The 25,753-nt window shown below is 42.8% G+C and overlaps 1 protein-coding gene across 1 annotated transcript in view; it reads right to left on the bottom strand.

The window, feature by feature from the left end:
• Nucleotides 1–803: 803 nt before the first annotated feature.
• The window catches only part of FREM1 (FRAS1 related extracellular matrix 1), a 261,719-nt gene continuing 236,769 nt past the window's right edge, over nucleotides 804–25,753 (bottom strand). Inside the window, exons 32-37 of the mRNA XM_073667873.1 lie at nucleotides 13,206–13,253; nucleotides 9,927–10,100; nucleotides 8,592–8,720; nucleotides 5,763–5,869; nucleotides 4,301–4,386; nucleotides 804–1,741 (exon numbers count right to left, since the gene is read on the bottom strand). Of these exons, the coding sequence (XP_073523974.1) occupies nucleotides 1,548–1,741; nucleotides 4,301–4,386; nucleotides 5,763–5,869; nucleotides 8,592–8,720; nucleotides 9,927–10,100; nucleotides 13,206–13,253 (738 nt within the window). The 3' untranslated portion in view covers nucleotides 804–1,547. The remainder of the gene's footprint in view (nucleotides 1,742–4,300; nucleotides 4,387–5,762; nucleotides 5,870–8,591; nucleotides 8,721–9,926; nucleotides 10,101–13,205; nucleotides 13,254–25,753) is intronic.

Raw genomic sequence — 25,753 nt, 5'->3', positions numbered from 1 at the left:
CTGGTCAAATTTCAAAAATTTGGCTTGGTCATTAAGGACATAATTGGCTCGGTCACTAAGGAGTTAAAGAACCCAGTGCCTATGTATACCTGAAGCACTGTCAGGAAGCGAGCGATCCTTACAATGGTTAACAAACACACAAAGAATTAAAAAATCTTTTATTAAACTAAATTTTTAGTGATTCTCATTACAACCAAAAAAAAAACAACTGTGAATAAAGATTGTGTGATTAGATGATTTTATAAGACATCAGTGTGAAAAATAGCAAGAACATAAACAAGCCAACATATTTACCATAATATATCACTGATAATATCACTGTCAGCCCAATAACATGCAAAGCAATGGCAAATAGCTCTATTGTTACATAAACAGTATGAACAATAATCGACATAGAAATGAACAACCCAGGTAACAGACAAGTGTAGGTGAAAATATTTTTAGTGTGAACAGGCTCTTACAATGATAGGTGGACAATTCACCTGATTTACATCTGATGGGTTATAAAACCCAAGGAAAACCTTAGACAGAGACATATAAGTAGTTAAAGTTACTTAGGGTAACTATTAGTGTTGAGCGAGTATGTTCTATTAACCCTTTCGCCGAGTATGCTCGGGCCGAGCTCCGAGTATTTACAGCTGCTCGGTGATATGGTGAATCACTCCCGTGTGCATGATTTGCAACTGTTTGACAGCTTTATTACATGTGAGGAATGTGTAAGAAATAGACATTCCTCACATGTGATAAAGCTGTCAAACAGTGGCAAATCATACACACGAGAGCGATTCAACCATATCACCGAGCAGCTGTAACTACTCGGAGCTCGGCCCGAGCATACTCGGACAGAACATACTCGCTCAACACTAGTAACTATCAGTTGGTACACGCCCAGCGTGCAACCAAAGGGCAGTCATGATGCAGCCACATGCTGAAAGACGCATTGGCCATCATTCAGATTATATTGAAATGTGTGAATTTAATATTTATTAATAGTCATGCTATTTTTACAGAATTGCATGCCACATTCTGTAGTCCTGTTATTTGTGGTGTCTGAAAAGCTGGAAGTGAAAATGTAAATTAAAAAATAATTTCTATGAATTCAACTAATATCACATTTATATGAACCCATAATGATGCTAAAGTCCACCACTGCTTATGTAACCTGATTTATTGAGTTATATTGAGAAACTGATCTTTACATAGATAAAACCTGATTTACGTCCACTAATTAGTCCTTTGTACTTAAGAAACTAGGGTAATTAAAACCTTTTACTTGTTTCCTGGTCAAAATGAGAAACAATCAGCATTTTCGCAAATAAGGTTGGGCTTTAGCATGTAAAGTAACACTAATCAAAATTCAGTCAACACTACTTAATACTGTTCTGATGTAATACTTCAATTACTACCAGTGTCTTCAAATTTTGATAGATAGATAGATAAATTTATATTTGGAGAACATGGAATTATCAAATAATCAAATAGTCATTCAACATGAAAATAATAAATATATTTAGAAATGTACAACACTTAGTAAAAAGTCAGATTTGTTACATATTCTTTGAGCATATATAATGATAAGTCTTTCGGCAGTTCTTGACCTGCCATTTTCCTCTTTTTTGTACTGAAACACAGTTCCTCCCCTTTTTTGACCGATGAGGCGGACTTTTTTTCCAGTTGGTGTACATTGCCTTTTCTCCTTTGCTCCATTCCCATTTGCCAAGGGATACTCGATCATTGAGGCCTTTACATAGAAATAATTAGTTAATACATTTTTTCCCATATTCTAAATAGCTCCTGTAATTATTGTCTCTTCATGATAGTGCAATATGTCCACAAAACATATCAACTTCCCATAATGATGCCCAAGTCCATCACTGCTTATCTAACCTGATTTATTGACTTATGTTGAGAAACGGGGACATTATAAATGATTTTTTAAAGCATTTATTTAGCTGAATTATATTATACAGGGCTGCTTAGGCAGGGAGTTTAATCATACATATGTGAATGCTGTGGGTTGGAGGACCTGACTGGTTCCCTTTAAAATGACAAGTAGACACACGTTGACGTATGTGCGCATAGTTTCTGTAGTCTCTTGCCATGTACAAGCTAACCTACAACCAATAATTGGCTGTTACAGTTATGTGCTTATTGTGTGATAATTGGTCATGCAAGAAGGGCGGAATGGGCTTTTTGGTAGGAACACTATACGGACAAAAGTATTGGGACACACCTCTCAATCATTAAATTCAGTTTTTTGACTCAGTCCCATTGCCACAGATGTATAAAATCCATGCAGTCTACCTTTACTAACATTTGTGAAAGATTTGGTATTGGCTGGTGGCATCTAAGTCTAAAATTCACCCTCCCCATTAGGGAGGTGCCTGAGCAACCCCTATGGTGCCTGAGTAGTGTGTGTGTGCAACTGTATGTTGCCAGATCCCTCTTCCCATTTAGCTGAGAGTTAGTCTGAGTCCCTGGTCCTTGTGTGGCCAGGGCCTGATCCTGAACCCCTGGTTCTTGTGTGGCCAGGGCCTGAACCCTAAACCGCACCAGGTGGTCCCTGAACCCGAAACCACACCTGGCGGGTCCCTGTAATATGAAGCCACACTAGCGGTACCTGAAACCTGAAGCTGCACCGGCGGTACCTGAACCCTGTGAATCCTCTCTGGCGCTACCTGAATTCTGAAAACCGGCTCCAACAGTACCTGAACCCTGAGAAGCCGCCTCAGCGGTACCTGAAGCCGCACCAGCGGTACCCGAACTCTAAAACCATATCGTCAGATACTAGAACCTGCATCTGAGTTAGTCCTGGTTAGCTTTCCTGTGTCCGTACTGGCAGAGCCTGTTCCAGAATCCGAAACTAGCCCAGTTTGTGACTCCGTGTCAGTACCCGTTCTGTCAGAGCACCCAGAACCTGAGTAGACTAAACAGAGTCCGAACTCTGCCTGACAATGTCTCCAAGTCCTTAACTGTGTCGGCGAACCTGACCCCTGGGGGTCAGCAGCCCCAGTAACGGAGACTGCCTATGAGTGGTACCTGGCAGCTACCTGCAGCTCAAGCCTGACATCACCATCAGAAGTTCCAGTGAAAACCAGGTAGCCACTTAGCCATGCCCCTCCTAGGTAAACCCGGCCCTGTGGCACAGTGGGTCCACAAACCACGTGTGACACCTGCGTGCGAGACAACCTCAACATTAAGACTGTGCACCAGGAGCTTCGAGGCATGGATTTTACATGACTGGAGCATATTTCTCTCTCTGGAAGTCTAATGGACAAGTCTGGGTTTGGTGAATGTCAGGACAACCTTAACTGCCTGACTGAATTTTGCCAACTGAAAAATTTGGTGGAGAAAGGATAATTTTTTCAGGGATTGGCCTAGACCCCTTTGTTCCAGTGAAGGGAAATTTAATTGTTTAGCATACCAAAAATCTTTGGAGAATTTGTGTGCTCAAACTATGTGGGAACAGTTTGGGGAAGGTCCTTTTCAAGCATGACTGCCGTAGTGGACAAAGCAAGTTTCATAAAGGCATGCTTGAGTGAAGAAATGGTGTGGAAGAAATTGGCTGGCTCTGCACAAAACCATGACCTCAATCATCTCCATTGAATGCCTTTGTACTAGGAATGAGATTGTGAATTAGGCGTTCTTGTCCAACATCAGTGTCTGGCTTCACAAATCCTGTTCTGGATAAAGAGGCAACAATTCCCACAGAAACACTCCATAATCTTGTAGAAGTCCTTCCCGGAAGATTGGAAGCGGTCATTAAAGCTCCAGTACTTTTGTACATAGTATATGTATTTTTGTACATTCTCTAAATTAATTTTTAAATCTCTTTATGGAATGAGCTTAAATTATTGTGAAGAAGAATTGTGACAACTGCTCTAAGCATATTGATCACAGTTCCATTAAAAATAAATGGAACTTCTGCCAATGTACATAAGCTAGATCCCTATGGTCCAGTAGAAGGAAACTCCATACAATGGCGGATTTTTAAACCAATCATGTGCTATTAGAGTCTATTTCTTATCATATTCACAAATCATCTATTTGACATCATCAATTATATTTTTTTCATGTGCATTGATTCATTTGTGCTGGAATTTAAAAGTTGGCAAATGCATCCATATAGATGAAGAGTGGGGCCCAAGACACCTGAGTTTACAACCAACTAAAAAGAGGTACCTACATGGACCTCTGTTTTTTTTCAGATAGAGTGGATGATAGTACAGTATAATGAAAATATGACAAGAGAAATGACAATAAAGGTATAGTTCAAGTGCAATCACAATCAAATTCTTACCAATCCAAAAGGATTTCCTCCCACTAAAATTCCACAGCCAGTCCATCTGTTCTTTGCTGAAAATGTCTACAAGTGTACCGCTGTATCTGTATTAACACAAAATAAATGGATTAGGATTAATTTAATAATTGGTAGGTAGGGCTTTAGCAGAACTCTGTTCCATTTAGATATGTATGTGTCTATTACAATATGGGTAAAATGTTTGAATGTTTTCTAAGAGCTAAAAATACATGTATTAATCCATATCATCATGGGTTTAGGAGGCATCAGCTTCTATGAGAAGGTAAATTCTAGATTGGACAGTGATGAATCAGATTTCATATATTTACATTTTTCCAAATCATTTTATACTATGCGACTCAAGAGGTTAGTACATAACGGAAGAGTGCGTGGGCTGAGGGAATATTTGTACAGAAGTGGAAGTATCTGGCTCAGTGCAAGAAAACAAACTGTGGTTATTAATCCTACATAATCAGATTATGTCACCATTGGTAGTAGCTAAGGGGTCACCTTGTCAAATATCTATTTTTGCAGATGATATAAAACTAAGATAATAATACAAAGGAGGATAGAATTATGTTACAAATGTATGTTGATAAGTTAGAGGCTTCTGCCTGATAAATGTAAGCTGATGCGTATGAGAAGGACAATATCAGTGCTTATATGACTTACTAACCGGTAAAATACTGCATAAAACTAACATGGAAAATTACTTCGGTATTCTAGTTGACAATAAATTTTACTATAGCAGCACATATCAGAAAGAGGGTGCAACAATAGAGTTATACATGCAATGTCTTGAACATTATTACTACCACTTCACAAATCATTAATCATGAAGTACTGTGCAAATTAATTAATATTAATATATTCACATTTTTAATCAGTGCATACTTAGACTAGGCAAACATTGATAGTTCCCGTTCACGCGGAATGTTATGGATTTGTCCATACAATGTCTTTTCCAAGTATGCGATATGCACACTCCCAGTCTAGTCGGATTGTGAGTAGGAATATGCACATCGCATACTTGCGGACACATGACTGCCGTTCCCGGTGCTGACACCGAAGGATCCTCACAGCTCGCAGTGCGTGGGATGTGAGGATTCACAAGTCTGCAGTTACATAGAGAGACTGCAGACTTGTAGTTTTAGACGGAACAACCACTTTAAACTGGCATGAAGTTTTTTTTCGTTGTATCATCAGTTATCCCATGTGCTGATATTGCTCTATAAACACCTATAAAATATAGTGTTTATTTATTTTACCTCCCACATGTCATGCAAATGTAATTAATAATTAGGTTTGATATGTTAAAAATGGTTAATTTTCATCTCAACAATATTTAAGAGAAGAAATACTAAAGCTATAACCCCCTTTACGATCGCAGAAACAGTATATTTAAGCATTGTTCTGCATAGGATACATGCATTATATGTAGATCAGAAAATAGTGGTCTTACTGTTCCCGACATAACCGAGCTGCGGTGATCCATGTGGCCTTCTGCTCAGTGATATGTTTGTAGCAGATGCTGCCATGTGGAGTCCAGCCAAATGGACATTTTGTTGCCTGAAATATATACAATTTATAATTAATAGAAAAATGGCTTCTTTCCAGGATATGAGCTCAACTATTTGCCTGAGAACAGCTAAATAACAGAGAAACCACAAAGTGGAAACTGCTTTAATGTGACCATATTGTGTTTAGCTGGGGATGCTACTCCAGGAAAATACCTTTAATCACTAGAAATCGTGCATCATAAGTGAAGAAAATAGAAAACAACAAATTCTGAAAGTGACAACATGCTAAAATGTTTTAGAATTATCATTTGTTTCTTTCAGCTTGACAATTATACTTATTGTAAGGCCGGTTTCACTCCTCCATGTGAAGCTGCCAAGTTTTGGGTCAGGAGACCCACGACAAGTCCATACTTAGGATGATGTGTGAGTCAGGCATTAAATTCATATTTATAAATGCATTTGTTTTAATTTGGGACATAGGAGCTACAGAGAAACAGTTGCACCATTTGCTACTCTTTACATCATAGTAATATCATATCTGGAGCGTATGTTTTGGTCACACACCAAGAAAAGCTCTCAACCTATTTATCAAATACACTGCTCAAAAAAAAAAGGGAACACTCAAATAACACATCCTAGATCTGAATGAATGAAATATTCTCATTGAATACTTTGTTCTGTACAAAGTTGAATGTGCTGACAACAAAATCACACAAAAATCATCAATGGAAATCGAATTTGTTAACCAATGGAGGCCTGGATTTGGAGTCACCCCAAAATTAAAGTGGAAAAACACACTACAGGCTGATCCAACTTTGATGTAATATCCTTAAAACAAGTCAAAACAAGTCAAAACAAGTCAGTATTGTGTGTGGCCTCCAAGTGCCTGTATGACCTCCCTACAACGCCTGGGCATGCTCCTGATGAGGTTGCGGATGGTCTCCTGTGGGATCTCCTCCCAGACCTGGACTAAAGCATCCGCCAACTCCTGGACAGTCTGTGGTGCAACGTGACGTTGGTGGATGGAGCGAGACATGATGTCCCAGATGTGCTCAATCGGATTCAGGTCTGGGGAACGGGCGGGCCAGTCCATAGCTTCAATGCCTTCATCTTGCAGTAACTGCTGACACACTCCAGCCACATGAGGTCAGGCATTGTCCTGCGTTAGGAGGAACCCAGGGCCAACCGCACCAGCATATGGTCTCACAAGGGGTCTGAGGATCTCTTCTCGGCACCTAATGGCAGTCAGGCTACCTCTGGCGGGCACATGAAGGGCTGTGTGGCCCTCCAAAGAAATGCCACCCCACACCATTTCTGACCCACTGCCAAACCGTTCATGCTGAACGATGTTGCAGGCAGCAGATCGCTCTCCACGGCGTCTCCAGACTCTGTCACGTCTGTCACATGGGCTCAGTGTGAACCTGCTTTCATCTGTGAAGAGCACAGGGCACCAGTGGCGACTTTGCCAATCCTGGTGTTCTGTGGCAAATGCCAAGCATCCTGCACGGTGTTGGGCTGTGAGAACAACCCCCATCTGTGGACGTCTAACCCTCATACCACCCTCATGGAGTCTGTTTATAACTGTTTGTGCAGACACATGCACATTTGTGGCCTGCTGGAGGTCATTTTGCAGGGCTCTGGCAGTGCTCCTCCTGTACCTCCTTGCACAAAGGTGGAGGTAGCGGTCCTGCTGCTGGGTTGTTGCCCTCCTATGGCCCTCTCCACGTCTCCTGGTGTACTGGCCTGTCTCCAGGTAGTGCCTCCAGCCTCTGGACACTACGCTGACAGACACAGCAAACCTTCTTGCCACAGCTCGCATTGATGTGCCATCCTGGATGAGCTGCACTACCTGAGCAACTTCTGTGGGTTGTAGAGTCCGTCTCATGCTACCACGAGTGTGAAAGCACAACCAACATTCAAAAGTGACCAAAACATCAGCCAGAAAGCATTGGTACTGAGATGTGGTCAGTGGTCCCCACCTGCAGAACCACTCCATTATTGAGTGTGTCTTGATAATTGCCAATAATTTCCATCTATTTTCTATTCCATTTGCACAACAGCATGTGAAATTGATTGTCAATCAGTGTTTCTTTCTAAGTGGACAGTTTGATTTCACAGAAGTTTGATTTACTTGGAGTTATATTCTGTTGTTTAAGTGTTCCCTTTATTTTTTGAGCAGTGTATATTCATAGAGCTCCATTCACCCAACAGAGGATCCTTTTGGAATTTTTTTTAGAACTGTACAGGAAAATGTAGTCAAAAGCTCTCGAACAGTATGTTAAAGGGAACCTGTCACCAGGTTTTCCCCATATAAAGTATGGCCAGCATTTTTCAGCCCTCTGTTAAAGCATTCTAATATGCTGTATATATGTCCCCAATCTACCCAAGTCCACCTCAAGCCCTCCGACACTGGGGAACTACTCAAAGGGTACCACATCTCTATACATGACCCTTATTTTATTCAGGATCTAACAAACCCTTGTCTATGTGAGAACAATTTCCCCAAAAGCAGCTACCCATAGTCTGTGTAATATGATAGATACAACTAGAAGCCAATGTTGTAATCCTATAAAGATGTCCTATAGATGTCTCATTTTAAAGTGCATGGAAACTCTTTCCCGAAGACTACTTTATTTTATTTACAGACCTGTATATGAAATGCTCATTAGACCGGTATCTGTACCAATCACTGACCTATTAGTTCATAGTCATTATGCCTAGCAGGCAACCTATACAGGCCAAAGGGAAGCAAGAAAGGAAGAGGCTAGTACCTTGGCCGTAGCTACCCAGGGATTCCATGATGAACCATCGCATTCGAAAAGCTTTTGGCTCTTTTGATCAAAATGCAGGAGTCCTTTCAAACCTGGAGTACATTTCTTAGGAAACTGCATTGTTTTCTTCTAAAAACATAAAATGGCAAAAAGTAAAACAGTCAGTGAATTTACTTAGAGACTGGAATAAAATGGGTTAAATCTGCGCTGCCGGCGAATGATGATGAATACGAAGTCAGAAATCCAGGAGTGCTGTTTATTGGTCAATGTTTTTCGAAGTGTCAAAATTCTTTATCAGGACAAACCACAGTTGACTGATGTTTTCCAATCGGTGGGTCTGCAGCAGCCATAAGCCTTTTTAGAGGTTGTGATCACACAATCCCACCAGGTGAGCACCATTGCCAAATACGTCCCATTTTATCCAGATAAGACCCTAGTGCGCTTATTGTCTTTCCAGCTTTTACCCTAATGCACTTACTACTCCTCCATTTCACACTAATTACACTGTACTGCCTATTAATTATTTATTAAAAATTATTCTATATCATTATACAATCCCCAGGGAAAGGATTTATGAGTTTTCCAATTATTCTATTAGTTTTGATGACTTTAAAAGTGGTATAACATTAATATTTTCTTATTTTTTTTTGTAAGCATATGCACATTATTTTGCAAATTCCCAGTTATCATGTCTATTCTACCATGTTTTATTGATGGCAAAAATCCCATATACCCATATCGGTATATGGTTCCACAGGGGAGTTCGCATCGGCAGATTCACACCATTTCATGCAGATCATGCTACACATTTTCCTGTGGACTTCAGCAGCAGCTTTAAAAATAAAAACTTACCAATACTGCTGATTTCCTAAGTTCTAGCTGGGTTTCCATACTGGTCTCAGTGCTTCCAGCGCCCTGTGGTGACGCTTTGTCTCATGTGACCGCTACAATCTCTGATTAGCTGTATCGGTAACATGGGAAGAACATCACCACAGGAAACTGCGCCTTAACTTGCATGAAAACCCTGCTAGGACCTCACCAGTAGAGGTTAGTATCATGCTTTATTTGTTTTTTATTTGCTTCACTTTTATGGACTGTCCCGATTCTTCTTGATAATTGGCAACCCTGAGTGTGTGCATGCAGCTACAGTAAAATAGTACAAACTTTACATCCAAAAATCTACACAGAAAATGTGCAGTAATTTCTGTACATGTGAACTCAGTCTTATGAACTACAGCTCTTTACATACACCCCAGAAGCACAGAATGGTTCTGACAATTAAAACCATCTTTTGTTTTATATTTTATATCATTTGTATTTTCTCTACACACATACTTGCTTTGCAGCAGGAAAATCAGTGGTCACCAGAGCTCTGTCAGCCTGTAGATGCTCGATCCCTTGAGACGTTGCTCCTATCCTTTTCTGATCATGATTTCTCACTGAATGCCTGGCCACCTTACCAGAGTTGATATTTTCTTCTTCCAGTCTGAGTGACACTATGCCATGATACTGTATTTAAAAGAATACAACACATTTATGTATCTATACAGACAATGAATGGCATCCAAGATGTTTTCGAGTTTAGCTCTCGCTGAAGTCTATAGGTCTATTAAAAGCATGATATCCACTGCCTTAACTATAATGGTGGTCGGATTGGTTTTGATTACTTCTTTAATTGTGAAAACTAAAGTAACTCCTTCATGACTTGAACAATGTTTGTTTTTGCTCTTTAGTTTTTTGCTCCAGTTTCCAAGAAACATACAGGTGCTTCTCACAAAATTAGAATATCATCAAAAAGTTAATTTATTTCAGTTCTTCAATACAAAAAGTTAAACTCCTATATTATATAGAGTCATTACAAACAGAGTGATCGATTTCAAGTGTTTATTTCTGTTAATGTTGATGATTATGGCTTACAGCCAATGAAAACACAAAAGTCATTATCTCAGTAAATTAGAATACTTTATATTAACAGCTTGAAAAATGATTTTAAAATCTGAAATGTTGGCCTACTGAAATGTATGTTCAGTAAATGCACTCAATACTTGGTCGGGCTCCTTTTGCATCATTTACTGCATCAATGCAGCGTGGCATGGAGGCAATCAGCCTGTGGCACTGCTGAGGTGTTACGGAAGCCCAGGTTGCTTTGATAACAGCCTTCAGCTTGTCTGCATTGTTGGGTCTGGTGTCTCACCTTCCTCTTGACAATACTCCATAAATTCTCTATGGGATTAAGGTCAGGCGAGTTTGCTGGCCAATCAAGCACAGTGATACTGTTGTTTTTAAACCAGATATTGGTACTTTTGGCAGTGCGGACAGGTGCCAACTCCTGCTGGAGAATGAAATTTCCATCTCCGAAAAGTTTGTCGGCAGAGGGACGCATTAAGTACTCTAAAATTTCCTGGTAGATGGCTGCACTGACTTTGGTCTTGATGAAACACAGTGGACCTGCACCAGCAGATGACATGGCTCCCCAAACCATCACTGATTGTGGAAACTTCACACTAGACCTCAAGCAGCTTGGATTGTGTGCCTCTCCACTCTTCCTCCAGACTCTGGGACCTTGATTTCCAAATGAAATGCAAAATTTACTTTCATCTGAAAACACCACCTTGGACCACTGCGCAACAGTCCAGGTCTTTTTCTCCTTGGCCCAGGTAAGACCCTTCTGGCGTTGTTTATTGGTCATAAGTGGCTAGACACAAGGAATGCGACACTTGTAGCCCATGTCCTGGATGTGTCTGTGTGTGATGGCTCTTGAAGCAATGACTCCAGCAGCAGTCCACTCCTTGTGAATCTCCCCCAAATTTTTGAATGGCCTTTTCTTAACAATTCTTTGAAGGCTGCAGTTATCCCGGTTTCTTGTGCACCTTTTTCTACCACACTTTTTCCTTCCACTCAACTCTCCATTAATATGCTTGGATACAGCACTTTGTGAACTGCCAGCTTCTTTAGCAATGACCTTTTGTGGCTTACCCTCCTTGTGGAATGTGTCAATGACTGCCTTCTGGACATCTGTCAAGTCAGCAGTCTTCTCCATGATTGTGGAGCCTACTGCAACAGACTAAGGGACCTTTTTGAATGCTTAGGAAGCCTTCGCAGGTGTTTTTTGTTAATTATTCTAATTTACTGAGATAATGACTTTTGTGTTTTCATTGGCTGTAAGCCATAATCATCAACATTAACAGAAATAAGCTCTTGAAGTAGATCACTCTGTTTGTAATGACTCTATATAATATATGAGTTTCACCTTTTGTGTTGAAGAACTGAAATAAATTAACTTTTTGATGATATTCTAACTTTGTGAGAAGCACCTGTAACTTTTTTTCTGTCGATGCTGTTGTTTAAAGGCTTTTATTTGCAGTACAAGTTGTAGCTTTTAGAGGGAACCTGTCATGTCCCCAAATGCTAATAATCTGCAGATATAGGGTTAATCTGCAGGTTAATGGCATTCTAAATCTGTGTGGCTGCCCCACAGACATCCCGGCTACAGGGAGGAAATTAACTTTATTTCTCCTTGCAGCCTCCGGCTTTCAGTCAGAGTGGCGTGTACGGCACGGTTTCTGTCACTGAAGAGTACATAGTGAGTAGCGGCTGTAAGCACGCCCTGGCACATTGAATAACGACTTGCTTTGTACTGATGCACTGTTGAGCCGGCTGTCAGTCAGTGCTGAGGCGTGTTTACAGCCGCCGCTCACTATGTACTGGGTAGTGACTGAAGCCTCGCTGGGCACGCCTCCATGACTGAAAGCCAGCACCTGGACTTTCAGTGCTGCGGCCGCACAGATTTAGAATTCTATTAACCTGCAGATTAATCCCATTTTGGGGACATGAAAGGATCCTTTTAATAACAGCTTTCAGTTAACCAAGTATTATTTGTTGCATCTGAATGGGAGTAGGAAGATGTCAGAAGCTGTTATACCTGACACACCACAATTTCCAGGATCTGGTGCTAATGTGTAGGTATCAGATGCAACAGATCATCTTCAGAGGTACTGTGCAGTCCATGCTCTGATAGATCAATGCTGACATACTGGCACAATGAGGATATATGCAATATTAGGAAGGTTGTCACTAATCAGTGTGTGTTACAATACAGTTTCAAGAACCAGTGCACTGCACAGCAGTTTATAACATTTCTCAATTACAAAAAGTGGACTTATAGGATACAGTACCGTTTTTACATATTGTAACATATCAAAAAGTAAATTGACACTCACCGTAGTATGATAAAAAAGCTGTTTATTTTTCTTGCATGGTTGAGAGGTTTACAAAAGGAACAATATACAGCAGGTCAGCAGCCTCCGGCCCTTTCATGTACAGGGGTGCCTTGAGAAAGCGCTCTGCATGTCAAATGGCCGTAGGCTACTGACCTGCTGTATATTGTTCCTTTTGGAAACCTCTCAACCGTGCAGGAAATATAAACAGCTTTTTTTTCATACTACGTGGTGAGTAGCCATCTACTTTTTGACATGTTATGTATCAACTCTCCCAAATATCGTGCACTGCATGTGTGAATACCACTCAATGCTGTTTTTGGGGGTAATGCTGACCTTTTTTATATTGTATTTTACATAATCCTAATTCTGCTATAAGAACAAGATGACCACTTACTGTATAAATTGTGTCAGTTCCATTCTGGTCCACAGATGATGGCTTTACCTAAAATTATAAAGAGAAGCTATGTTAGCTAAGTTTTATCATATTACAGAGAGTGTAATGAACACTGTACAACACTTCAGACTTTAAGGCTATAGTCGTCAAGCACTGTTGCTGTGTGAATTTTGTAACGGTTTTAAACAGTGAGGAAAACAACAACCAGTCAGGCATTTTTCTCGGAGTGGCAGTTGACATAGGAAATATAGTATTACTTAGTGATGAACTCAAGTGCTCGTTACTCAAGTTTGTCTAGGGTGCTCGGGTATGCTCAAGTGAGATCTTTGAGTCCACGCGCCCGTATGTTTCACGGCTGTTAGACAGTCACAAAACATGCGGGGATTGCCTGAAAAACACAGGCAATCCCCGCATGTTTTGTGTCTGTCTAAGAGCCTTGAAACATGCGGCCGCGGGGACTCGATCATGTTAGTCGAGCACCCCCGATACTCGGTGCATATCCGAGCACCCTAGGCAAACTCGAGTAACAAGCACTTGCACTAATCTCTAAGCATTACATGTCCACATGTCCAAATATAGCTCCTGTCCACTAGAACAAGCCTTCATAAAGTGTCTTTCTGTATAAGCTATAGGAGGGAGTGCAGTGCAAGGAACCCCCCTATATGTAGACCATATGCTCTAATGGGAATATGGACAGAGGTGGCCTTTAGACTATGTTCATATTATGTTTTTGCCATGCATCAGTACCTCTGTTGGGTCTTCCATCTGAAGCCCTGAAAATAGGAATTCGGCCGAAACCTCCAACAGGGCCATTGACTTACTGGGACAGACAGATTCACTTTGTGTTCTATCTGGCTTCCATTTCAGCAGAGTTTGCCTTCTTGAAATGAGCACAAAAACACAGTCAACCCCAATTTTGAGCGCACCTCAAGAGGGCGGACACAGCCGAAGTGGAGGGTCAGACAGACCACTCTGTCTGTCTCATTAAAGTCAACAGCCCCATCAGAGGTTGCACCTGAATCTCATTGTTCAGAGCTTCAGACAGAATCACAGACAGAACCACTGACATATGGCAAAAGCACATTATGAACATAGCCTTACAGGGACTATGGTATCAATTGTCAGTGTAAGCAAAATAGCAATGCAACAGTAATAGAGATCTGTTTGCCAATCCTTCTTTTTAAATGATTTTTCTTATAGTAACATTTCTGAGTTTATTTCATTCACAAGCTATATTACCAGTGATTCTTTAATTATTCTTTAAGTATAACACATAAAAGTGAGAGGGAAAACAAATCTGTCCTGAATTAAGGGATGAGAAGATTGGGTGAAGAGTTGTGCTCGCACTCTATCTGCTTCTACTGGTGACAACTGTTAATATAGTCTATAGTAAATGTCATGTTACTTCTCACCACTCCATGTACTGCAGAAGCTTTTGGACGATAAAGCAAGATCAATGAGTCCTCTTTTAAATGCACTTTTTTAGCATCTTAAACGGTTTGCAAGAAAAGTTGTAAAAAGATTATGAATCTCCACAAGCCTTTTGGTGGCATTTTTTACATTTTGTTACTTTTTATTAACAATAACAACATTTTTTATTTCTAGTAATTTTATAAATCCTGTACAGAAGCCTATACGAAAAATGTCATGACCCCAAAACGGCATAATCTAAGCGGCTGTGTATACAATGCATCTTATATTGCACTAAGAACTTTAGTAACATTTGATCATACTGTCCCCCCCCCCCCACAAAAAAAAAATGAAAACAAAGTTTTTCAACCTTAAGTTATGTTCATATCACACCTGTAGCTATCTTTCTTTTAAATATACCTTTTTCATGTAGTATACTGATATGTAGCTGTCAAAAGGAGGCCAAAACTAAATCATATCCCTATGTTTGTGGGGAGCTTTTACAGCCCACCAACTGAACATACTGTACATCTCAAATGTGATGTGAACATGGTCTGAGGCCTTATTCAGATAATCTTAATGCAGGCACAATTTAAATAGTCACTTTTATTTCACTGTCATCTCACTTTGTAAGATATCTTATCAGAGCTGCTGCTTTCTCCACTTAGGAGCCTCTTCTTTTCCACCTGCCTCCTGAACTCAACATTCACTCTGATGGATTGCCAGCTCACTGAGTTGTCAGAGTACAGAGCCTACTAAATTCTATGGAATGGAGAAAGGAGTGAGGATCACATAGAAAACTGAGAGACATGTAGTTTGTGCTGCACCTTCTAGAAAATTAATTCAACTTCACTTGCTGGATTCACAGCTACATTCCACAGTACTGCTGTCTAATGTCCTCTATACTGATTCTAGTTCTATCTGTGTGCTTTTGGAGAAATAAAAGCAGATATCCAGCTCGCTCTCTGTTTGCTATATATGGAAGACTTCATAACAGCTCATCTCCAACAACTAGGTCAGAGACAACTGAAAATTAAAGATATAGCCAGGAGAGGAGAAAAGTGGTGAAAATTGCAATCTACAAGTTATAAGCATATATGATAGCATAAATTTTGGTCAGTAGACTTGCAATCAGGCCAGGTCTAATACAGACATTAAGATGCCGCCACATTACAGTAATCGGAATGAGGCCTAAGGATGCATTTACATGCGGTATTCATGCCACTATAGTTTTCCATGGTTTCCCTGCGTCACTTGATCTTGTAGGGAAACAGCTGTTTCACCTCAAAGGGGTATTCCTGTCTCCAAGATCCTATCCAAATATGTAGTAGGTGTAATAATAATAATATTAGCAAATACCTACAATTACAAATGTAGTATAGTTTTTCTGATTCACTATGTCTCTTTCCTCATGTGCAGGTGACGCGCCCCTGGGCCTGTGTCGCGCCGCGTTGCGCACGCGGGAGCTTACCCGGAGCCGGATCTCTTGAGGGTTGTAGTCTCGTGGCGGTGATCCGGTCCGTGCCCAGGGAGTCAGACTAAGTGGCGCTGGATTAGCGGTAGATGTTGTACGACTACGCCACCCGTTGAATGCAGCTAAGGAGCTGCTGCTGCAGGGCAGACCGCTGAGGCCGGTGGTAGGATTGTGCAGCGTGATAGTATCACCCCCAACGGGAGGGGTATGGCCTCAGGGCAGCCGACGTGGATGATGGGGGTAGCAGGAACCACTCGGAGACGGTACGGTGTAGTTCAGGGTCTTTACTGGTGACAAAGATAGACCCTCCCGGAGTACTGGCTAGCGATTGGGGCCTGGTCAGTCCTTGAGCAGATGGGATCTCCCCTGGCCAGGCGGAGTTGTAGGCCTCCCAAACTAACTGTACTCTTCTGGCTACCTTGCTAGAGGCGGGTATAAGTAGCCCACGTCCCTGAGTGTACCGTGTGGTGCTCACCCGTATGGCCGGTGACTCGGGGCCTTCTAGTAGCTTCCGCTCCACGACGGCGGTGCTGGTCCCATGCGTGTGACCGTGCCTTCGGGTTTCTTGGCCAGAGGACCTGGAATCCCCTGCCTGACGGATTCTGCTGCTGGGTAGGAGTTAGTCCCCACAGCCTCGGACTCCGGGTCCGGTAAGAAATCTTCTCAGTCAGGGCGAGCTCTGCAGCTGCCAGCCCCTGACTCCTTGTAACACTGCTCCCACAGAGCTCCTGTTGTTTCTTCCCATAGCTGCTTCTCTTCTCTGTCTCTACTTCTGGCATGGCCCAGGAGCTGGGCCCAGCCGGAGCCACAGCTCCCTGTCAGCCCTCCTAGCTGAACTCTCCCTCTGAACTCCCTAACCCTGCCTCAGCCCCAGGTTTATATAGGGGAAGTTCTTCCCCTCCCAGGACTGGGCAGGAGGTGTGGCATGCATAGGATTCCTGACCAAGAGACCTCCCACCTGCTCTCAGACATAACATTGCTGTTACTGTGGAAACCAGACCCCTGGGGTGCCACATTCCCCCCTAGTGAAATTTAGTACTCCGGGACTAAACATATTTTTAGAAAAACATAACAAGGTATAAACAATAATAATACAATAAGAAAAACACATAAAGATGGTTACGGCGTGTCCGCAACCGGGTGCAGTCTTTGAAGAAAACAAAGGTGTCCATTTCACCAAAACAGGGAGACGTAACCAGGTAGGGGTCTGTCCTGCCCCGAGTCCTTAACAGTCTTTAGTCCATTCCTAGGTTACGCTCCAACCATGTACAAGGATTCCCGGTAAATCCACCAAGGACTCCTATAAATAACTAGAAACACATAATTATTTACAGGATATGGCCGCTCTCAGTCCTCGGCCAGTGGGGATAAGGAATGGCTGCTCACAGTCCTCAGCCTGGTTTAAGATAGGGGCACATGGGGAACAATTCACTAATCCCAACGGGGACCATATTTTAATTAGCAGCAGTCCTTGTACCCTTACGGGTAACTATTTACAGCTCTTTATTCACGCTACTTCCCTTCAGTAGCTATGTCCTCTTTGTGCTCCCTCCTGAGGGTAGTCCTCAGACCCGTCCGGGTCCTCTTGGCTTTCCTCGTATTGGTAGTACTGCAGCTCCTCCTCGGTTAGCTGGGTTAGTATCTCTGCGACAGTCCTCCTCCTCCTCCCAGGTGGCCAGGACTTTACCTCCCTTTGGGCTGCCCCGGTTAATTGGGCCACCAGGATGCTCACTTTTTGCTCCTCTGTGAGGGGGTACACCTGGAAGAGGCTATCCAGCTTTTCTCTAAAGTCATGCAGGGTATGTGACTCCCCTGAGTACTGGGGTAGCCAGGCTGCCCCCGGGATATAGGGCATGGTGAAAGGCATGACCGCAACAGCGGTGGCGCTGGCGGGGATTGAAGCGGTGAAGCTCTCCTCCGTATCCGACATCCTTCTCCCCCCTAGTGGACCGTGGCCTACCTTGCGATGATCCTCTTCCGTAGGCCGCGGCTCCGCAGTGGATCGTCAGGGTTGAGGACCTTCCGTCGCGCTCCTGTGACGTCGGCGTCTGCTGGGCTCCTTCCAGGACCTTACGCAACGTCCGGACGTGAGACGGGGCTTCAGTCCTCGCGCGCTTTCGGAGTCCACGCCCCTCTTCTTCCCGCGCGGCGTCTTCAAGATGGCGTCCAACGGCGGGAAAACTCCACGGATGGCGGGAAGAAGGCCGAAAATGGCGCCGGATGGCGGGAAAACTCCACCGATGGCGGGAAGGAAGCGGAAGATGGCGCCGGATGGCGGGAATCTTCACCACAGGTAAGTTTGAACAGTCTTTTTCAGGCACGCAGTACCCGGTGGTTGCGGGCACGAAATCCTGCCGACTACGCCAAAAGTTGACGCGCCCCTGGGCCTGTGTCGCGCTGCGTTGCGCACGCGGGAGCTTACCCGGAGCCGGATCTCTTGAGGGTTGTAGTCTCGTGGCGGTGATCCGGTCCGTGCCCAGGGAGTCAGACTAAGTGGCGCTGGATTAGCGGTAAATGTTATACGACTACGCCACCCGTTGAATGCAGCTAAGGAGCTGCTGCTGCAGGGCAGACCGCTGAGGCCGGTGGTAGGATTGTGCAGCATGATAGTATCACCCCCAACGGGAGGGGTATGGCCTCAGGGCAGCCGACGTGGATGATGGGGGTAGCAGGAACCACTCGGAGACGGTACGGTGTAGTTCAGGGTCTTTACTGGTGACAAAGATAGACCCTCCCGGAGTACTGGCTAGCGATTGGGGCCTGGTCAGTCCTTGAGCAGATGGGATCTCCCCTGGCCAGGCGGAGTTGTAGGCCTCCCAAACTAACTGTACTCTTCTGGCTACCTTGCTAGAGGCGGGTATAAGTAGCCCACGTCCCTGAGTGTACCGTGTGGTGCTCACCCGTATGGCCGGTGACTCGGGGCCTTCTAGTAGCTTCCGCTCCACGACGGCGGTGCTGGTCCCATGCGTGTGACCGTGCCTTCGGGTTTCTTGGCCAGAGGACCTGGAATCCCCTGCCTGACGGATTCTGCTGCTGGGTAGGAGTTAGTCCCCACAGCCTCGGACTCCGGGTCCGGTAAGAAATCTTCTCAGTCAGGGCGAGCTCTGCAGCTGCCAGCCCCTGACTCCTTGTAACACTGCTCCCACAGAGCTCCTGTTGTTTCTTCCCATAGCTGCTTCTCTTCTCTGTCTCTACTTCTGGCATGGCCCAGGAGCTGGGCCCAGCCGGAGCCACAGCTCCCTGTCAGCCCTCCTAGCTGAACTCTCCCTCTGAACTCCCTAACCCTGCCTCAGCCCCAGGTTTATATAGGGGAAGTTCTTCCCCTCCCAGGACTGGGCAGGAGGTGTGGCATGCATAGGATTCCTGACCAAGAGACCTCCCACCTGCTCTCAGACATAACATTGCTGTTACTGTGGAAACCAGACCCCTGGGGTGCCACATTGGCATTGCAGGACCTTAGGTATCCATGGTTACAACCACTGATATAGCAACAGTTAGTTAGCTAGTGGCTAGAGGTTGTAACCATGGATACCTAAGGTCCTGCAATGCCTGCACATGAGGAAAGAGACATAGTGAATCAGAAAAACTATACTACATTTGTAATTGTAGGTATTTGCTAATATTATTATTATTACACCTACTACATATTGGGATAGGATCTTGGGGATGGGAATACCCTTTTAAAGACTGCGCTACGGATTGTAATGGAGGTGCAACAGCTGTTTCTCTGCATAATTATGTGATTGCACATGCCCGCTGCGTGTGTACATAGCCTAAGACATACTTTTTAACAATTGTATGACCAACATGAACCTTTTCAAAGTACCTCAGTGTGTTCAGAGATATGTATAAATGAGTAAGCGTGTATTTATTCTATCTTTTCCACCTTTAATTGGAGAATGATGATTTCCTGTGGGTTTTTTTGTCAAACAAGGTAAGGAGGTCTGGTTTCTTGGAGCACTAAGCTGTGTTTTGACTTATTCTCAGCTAATAGCCTACATCAGCTGTACTACTTTGTAAATGATACGGTTAAAAGCATATTAGGCTCTTTTCCTAGGGGAAAACAAAGTTTTGTAGAAGTGAAAGAAACCATTTACTTGGGATGGAAAACTATGCAGAGCACTAGTCTACAAATATATACACAAATATAGTGATGTATGTACTGTTAATCTTGGGAAGCAGAGGGTCTTATTTTAAGATCTGTTATTTTTTCTATGATTTGGCTTTGTACTGAGTGTAATTCCTGAATATAAAGGCTCGCTCACACTTCCGAGAGAATCTACTCGATTATGGTAATGATGCTCGGCTCACACTCTGATGAGAGTGTGAGCCGAGTGTCAGTTTACTGTGATCCGATTCTCTCACATGAAAGAATCGGATCACAAGTGCGGAGAAGACAGAGAACCTAGTTTCTCCATCTTCTCCATTGTCTGTGTTGTGGAAAGCGGCCTACATTCGGATCACATCCGAGCGCAATCCGATGTTTTACATGCATCCATAGACTTTTATGGGTGTGCGCGATCCGATTTGTGGAACCACTCGCACATGCCGAATCGGCATACTATAAAACATCAGGTAGCATTCATCCAAGTTATACACTAGTGTGAGCGAGCCATAAATGTCAGTGGATATTTGATTTATGTGTGATTTTATGCACATTTCTCAGCTTTGTCTGCCCAGAAAGAAAATTAAATTAATCAGCTTTAAAATTACTGGTAAACTGGTACTAATTAGATAATAAGAAAGATGTTTCCAACCATGTTGGAGAGAACAGTAAGATGTCTCACTTGTATATTTGTCACTTGTCACAAGATGTCACTTGTATATTTATCCAGGTTTATGTCAAAAACTGACCTTGTTTAGTCACTTGAGGCTTTATTATGCAAGTTGAAGAAGATCAGATTGTCTACCCATTGTTTGCAAGCTTCAGAGAAGAACATAAAATGGGTCATGCAGACGTCCATGCAAATTAGTCGTAACATGGACCGTAATGCATGGACTGGCCACAGCTCTCTTGACCCTGGCGTCACAGGTTCATATATTGTTATGAGCCTGTCACTCGGGTCAGGAGACCAGCAGCCAGTCTGTACATGAGCCCTTAGGCTACCTTCCCACCACGAGAATTTGGTGAGTTTTTGATTTTGCAGATTTTATGCAGCAGTTTTGCACCTATTAGGTAAATTAGGTTACTTGCATTTTTTCATTGTACTTTTGAGTGCGTTTTTTTCATGCATTTTATATGCAATTCTATGTGGAAAATCTGCACATAAAACTCGCATAGTTGCAACAGAAATTAACATGCTATGGATTCCAAACACTCAGCGCAGGTCAGTATACAGAGCATACAAAGAAACACAGTGGGCATGAGATTTGAATAAATCCTATCCACTTTGCAGTAACTCTAAAATATGCAGCTTCAAAAACTCATAATGGGAACTTAACCTTAAAGTGGTTGCCCGGTCCAAATCAATAATTCTGCAGTCACTCTGTGTGACTGCAGACCTCTGAATCCCCCCAAGGTACATACTGTGCACTGCGGGGATTCGCCAGTTTATGACCCAGGACCGGAGGGTATGTATGAGTTATACACAACCCTGGCCAGTGGGCGCAGGCCCGCTCCATATACTTGTATTGAGCCGAGACGGTGCCCCGTCTAGTGACGCGGCTGTCTAGTGGGCGGGGCCGTTTGGAGGAAGCGACCTTGCTCCTTACAAGTGTATGGAAAGCAAGGCTGCGCTCACTGGCTGGGAGTATGTATAACTCATACATACCCTTCATTCCCAAGGTCTGAAACCAGCGAATCCCCGCAGTGCACGCGGGGGGGATTCATAAGTCTGCAGTCACACAGAGTGACTGCAGACTTATCGGCTTGGACCGGACAACCCCTTTTAAAGGGGCTGTCCAGGACTAACATATCCATAGGTCATCAATATCAAATCGTGGGGGTTCGACACCTGTTCAGTTAATAGCATAATACCCGAATCCATAGCCCCTGGAAGCTCACAGTGTACAAAGTCGGAGCATTACAACTCCTTGTCTATTATGTACTAACTATTGGCACTGTAGCTCTGCTCCCATTGAGGTGATCTGAACTACCACTACACAATGAACAGAGCTGTGGTTTTCCGAGATATATTACTCAAGATATTATTTGAGCGATGGAGGTGCTGGTTGCCAGTCCCTATTCATCTGATATCGTTGGAAAGAAAATATGAAAAGAAAAGTGAAACAAATTTCTTCATAGGACAGCTTTGTAGATATAAGTGTGCTACCAGATAATAATCTCCATGGTGGCTTCTCCTCATCTGTTTAGAAGGGAACACCTTTCTGTGTCTTTCTCAATAACTCAACAAGTGCCACTGCTCCCTGGGCTGAAAGGTCCATGTGCTTACGTGAAAAAATATGCTGAAAGAAAATTTCTTGCCACCACATATTTCTTATTGTGAAAACATTACATCAATGCATTTTTGGACATATTGGGTCCCTTCTTCTGTTTACTATATATTATAAAATAGTACCCACTTAATATTTAAAACTATAAAGGCGTCCTTATAGATCTGATATTGGTGACCTACTGTAGGGTCCATATTTGGTTGCTACCTTTTCATCTATTTATATTTATTCTTGGTTGTCATTGTATATACAGTTGAAACCAGAAGTTTACATACACTATATAAAAGACACATATGCATGTTTTTCTCAATATCTGACATGAAATCAGAATAAACCTTTCCAGTTTTAGGTCAATTAGGATTACCATAATGTTTAATATTTGCCAAATGCCTGAATAATGAGAGAGAGAGATTGTTTTAAGGTATTTTTTATAACTTACTGCAATGTCAAAAGTTTACATACATTTCATTAGTATTTGGTACCATTGCCCTTAAACTGAATTACTGGTGTCAAACATTTGGGATATCCTTCCACAAGCTTCTCACAATAGTTGGTCGGAATTTGGACCCATTCCTCCTGACAAAACTCGTGTAACTGATCCAGGTTTGTAGGTCACCTTGCTCGCACCTGCCTTTTCAGCTTTGCCCATAAATTTTCAATAGGATTCAGATCAGGGTTTTGTGATGGCCACTCCAAAACATTGACTTTGTTATCTTTAAGCCACTTTGATACCATTTTGGCAGTATGCTTCGGGTCATTGTCCATTTGGAAGACCTACTGTATATCCGCCCGAGCTTTAACTTCCAGGCTTGTGTCTTCAGTATTGCCACATAATCTTCTTTTCTCATGATGCCATGCATTTTGGAAAGTGCACCAGTCTCTCCTGCAGCAAAGCAACCCCACAGCATGATGCTGCCACTCCCGTGTTTCACAGTTAGGCTTCCAAGCTTCTCCCTTTTTCCTCCAAATGTAACAATGGTCATTATGCCCAAAAAGTAAAATTTTTGCTTCATCAGACCACAAGACATGTCTCCAAAAATTAAGGTCTTCGTTCCTGTGTGCATTTGCAAACATTAATCTGGCTTTTTTATGTTTCTTATGGAGTAATGGCTTCTTCCTGGCAGAGTGGCCTTTCAGCCCATGTTGATACAGTACTCATTTCACTGCGGATATTGACAGAATCTTACCAGCTTCCGCCATCATCTTCACAAGGTCTTTTGCTTTCGTCTTGGGTTGATATGCACATGTTGGGCCAAAGCACATTCATCTCTGAAACACAGAACCCGTCTCCTTCCTGAGCGGTATGATGGCTGGACATTCCCATCTTGTTTTTACTTGCGTATAATTGTTTGTACAGATGAACGAGGCACCTTCAGGTATCTTCAAATTGTACCCAAGGATGAGCCAGACTCGTGCAAGTCCACAATTCTCTTCCTGATATCAAAGAAGCAGTGTGTTTCAGGTGTGCATTAAAATACATCCACAGGTGTGTCTCTAATTAACTCAGATGTTGCCAAAAAACTTATCAGAAGCTTCCAAGCACATGGCATCATCACATGGGCAGTCCAGAATTGTTTAAAGACATAGCAATCTTAGTGTATGTAAACTTTTGACTTTGCAGTAAGTAATAAAAATGCCTTAAAACATTCTCTCTCTCTCTCATTATTCTGCCATTTGGCAAATAATAAAAATTATGGCAATCCTAATTTACCTAAAACAGGAAAGGTTTATTCTGATTTCATGTCAGATATTGAGAAAAACATGCATATGTGTCTTTTTATATAGTTTATGCAAATTTCTAGTTTCAACTGTATATACAATGACAACCAAGAATAAATATAAATAGATGAAAAGGAAACTATGAAACTATGAATTAACACATGTGGAATTATATACTTAACAAAAAAGTGTGAAACAACTGAAAATATGTCTTATATTCTAGGTTCTTCAAAGTAGCCACCTTTTGCTTTGATGACTGCTTTGCACACTCTTGGCATTCTCTTGATGAGCTTCAAGAGGTAGTCACCGGAAATGGTTTTCACTTCACAGGTGTGCCCTGTCAGGTTTAATAAGTGGGATTTCTTGCCTTATAAATGGGATTGGGACCATCAGTTGTGTTGTGCAGAAGTCAGGTGGATACACAGCTGATAATCCTACTGAATAGACTGTTAGCTACTTTTTTCTTGCCATAATACAAATTCTAAGTAAAGAAAAACGAGTGGCCATCATTACTTTAAGAAATGAAGGTCAGTCAGTCCGAAAAATTGGGAAAACTTTGAAAGTGTCCCCAAGTGCAGTTGCAAAAACCATCAAGCGATACAAAGAAACTGTTTCACATGATGACCGCCCCAGGAAAGGAAGACCAAGAGTCACCTCTGCTTCTGAGGATAAGTTTATCCGAGTCACCAGCCTCAGAAATCGCAGGCTAACACCAGCTCAGATTAGAGACCAGGTCAATGCCACACAGAGTTCTAGCAGCAGACACATCTCTTCAACAACTGTTAAAAGGAGACTTTGTGCAGCAGGCCTTCATGGTAAAATAGCTGCTAGGAAACAACTGCTAAGGACAGGCAACAAGCAGAAGAGACTTGTTTGGGCTAAAGAACACAAGGAATGGACATTAGACCAGTGGAAATCTGTGCTTTGGTCTGATGAGTCCAAATTTGAGATCTTTGGTTCCAACCACCGTGTCTTTGTGCGATGCAGAAAAGGTGAACGGATGGACTCTACATGCCTGGTTCCCACCGTGAAGCATGGAGGAGGTGTGATAGTGTGGGGGTGCTTTGCTGGTGACACTGTTGGGGATGTATTCAAAATTGAAGGCATACTGAACCAGCATGGCTACCACAGCATCTTGCAGCGCCATGCTATTCCATCCGGTTTGCGTTTAGTTGGACCATCATTTATTTTTCAACAGGACAATGACCCCAAATACACCTCCAGGCTGTGTAAGGGCTATTTGACCAAGAAGGAGAGTGATGGGGTGCTACGCCAGATGACTTGGCCTCCACAGTCACCAGACATGAACCCAATCGAGATGGTTTGGGGTGAGCTGGACTGCAGCGTGAAGGCAAAAGGGCCAACAAGTGCTAAGCATCTCTGGGAACTCCTTCAAGATTGTTGGAAGACCATTTCCGGTGACTACCTCTTGAAGCTCATCAAGAGAATGGCAAGAGTGTGCAAAGCAGTCATCAAAGCACCCATCAGGAAAAGTTTTCCCCCTCCCATATACTAATGTGCCACAAACAGGAAGTTGATATCACCAACCATT

This window comes from Phyllobates terribilis, unplaced genomic scaffold (assembly GCF_046119375.1).
Source record: "Phyllobates terribilis strain yellow unplaced genomic scaffold, ASM4611937v1 Scaffold_1__5_contigs__length_1240528914, whole genome shotgun sequence".
Classification (NCBI taxonomy): Eukaryota; Metazoa; Chordata; class Amphibia; order Anura; family Dendrobatidae; genus Phyllobates; species Phyllobates terribilis.
Note: the sequence above shows the minus strand (reverse complement) of the source record. Positions and strands in the feature narration are given on the sequence as shown.